Raw genomic sequence first — 1,321 nt, forward strand, 5'->3', positions numbered from 1 at the left:
GTGTTCGCTCGCTTTGTGGTAGAGTATCACTTCCTGTTCCTGCTCAAACACAGTGGTGTTTCTGAGTAGCTTTTCCGCTTAGCAATTTAATTTAAATCTTTTGATACATCCCTTCTTCATAGTATAATCTTAACGTGCTTCATCTGAATCACCCTTTCTGTGTACTCACTACCTAATTTATAGCCAAAGTATTCACTCACTGTCTCTTTACTGTTTCGCTAGCTTAGCTCGTAGCCGACTCGTTAGCACCATGGCTACTTCACCTGTCCCTCCTGCACTTTCCTGCTCATTGTGTCAGATGTTTAGTTACTCCTCGGCCTCCTTTAGCAGTAATGATACCTGTAACAAATGTAGCATATTTGCAGCTCTGGAGGCCAGGATTACTGAATTGGAGACTCGGCTTCGCACCCTTCATTCACCCGTAGCTAGCCAGGCCCCTGTAGCTGGTGCAGCCGAAGATAGCGTAGGCCCCGCTAGCTGTTCCCCGGCAGACCCCAAGCAGCTGGGGAAAGAGGGCGGCTGGGTGACGGTGAGGAGGAAGCATAGTCTTAAACTGAAGCCCCAGGTACACCACCAACCTGTTCATGTGTCTAACCGTTTTTCCCCACTCGGCGACACACCCGCCGGGGGTCAAACTCTGGTAATTGGTGATTCTGTTCTCAGACATGTGAAGCTAGAGACACCGGCAACCATAGTCAATTGTCTTCCAGGGGCCAGAGCAGGCGACATTGAAGGAAATTTAAAACTGCTGGCTAAGGGTAAACGTAAATACAGTAAGATCATAATTCACGTCGGCAGTAATGACACCCGGTTACGCCAATCGGAGGTCACTAAAATCAATATTGAATCGGTGTGTAACTTTGCCAAAACAATGTCGGACTCTGTAGTTTTCTCTGGTCCCCTCCCCAATCAGACCAGGAGTGACATGTTTAGCCGCATGTTCTCCTTAAATTGCTGGCTGTCTGAGTGGTGTCCCAGAAACGATGTGGGCTTCATAGATAATTGGCAAACCTTCTGGAGGAAACCTGGTCTTGTTAGGAGAGACGGCATCCATCCCACTTTGGATGGAGCAGCTCTCATTTCTAGAAATATGGACCAATTTATTAAACCCCCCAAAATATGACTATCCAGAGTTGGGACCAGGAAGCAGAGTTGCAGTCTTACACGCCTCTCTGCAGCTTCTCTCCTCCTGCTACCCCCCCAAAAACCCATCTCCATTGAGACTGTGTCAGCTCCCAAAAAGACAAAAAACAAACTAAAAACCAGCAATAAACAACTTAAACATAAAAAATCACAAAGAAAGAACAATACAGTATCCACA

The 1,321-nt window shown here is 46.8% G+C and overlaps 1 protein-coding gene across 1 annotated transcript; it reads left to right on the forward strand.

Annotated features, from left to right (window-relative positions):
• Positions 1 to 250: 250 nt before the first annotated feature.
• LOC112846307 (uncharacterized) lies at positions 251 to 1,105 on the forward strand (the record flags this gene model as incomplete). Its single annotated transcript, XM_025905814.1, has 1 exon — positions 251 to 1,105. A coding segment is annotated over exon 1 (855 nt), but the record flags the coding sequence as incomplete, so codon positions are not given.
• Positions 1,106 to 1,321: the final 216 nt, after the last annotated feature.

This window comes from Oreochromis niloticus, linkage group LG3, assembly GCF_001858045.2.
Source record: "Oreochromis niloticus isolate F11D_XX linkage group LG3, O_niloticus_UMD_NMBU, whole genome shotgun sequence".
NCBI lineage: Eukaryota > Metazoa > Chordata > Actinopteri > Cichliformes > Cichlidae > Oreochromis > Oreochromis niloticus.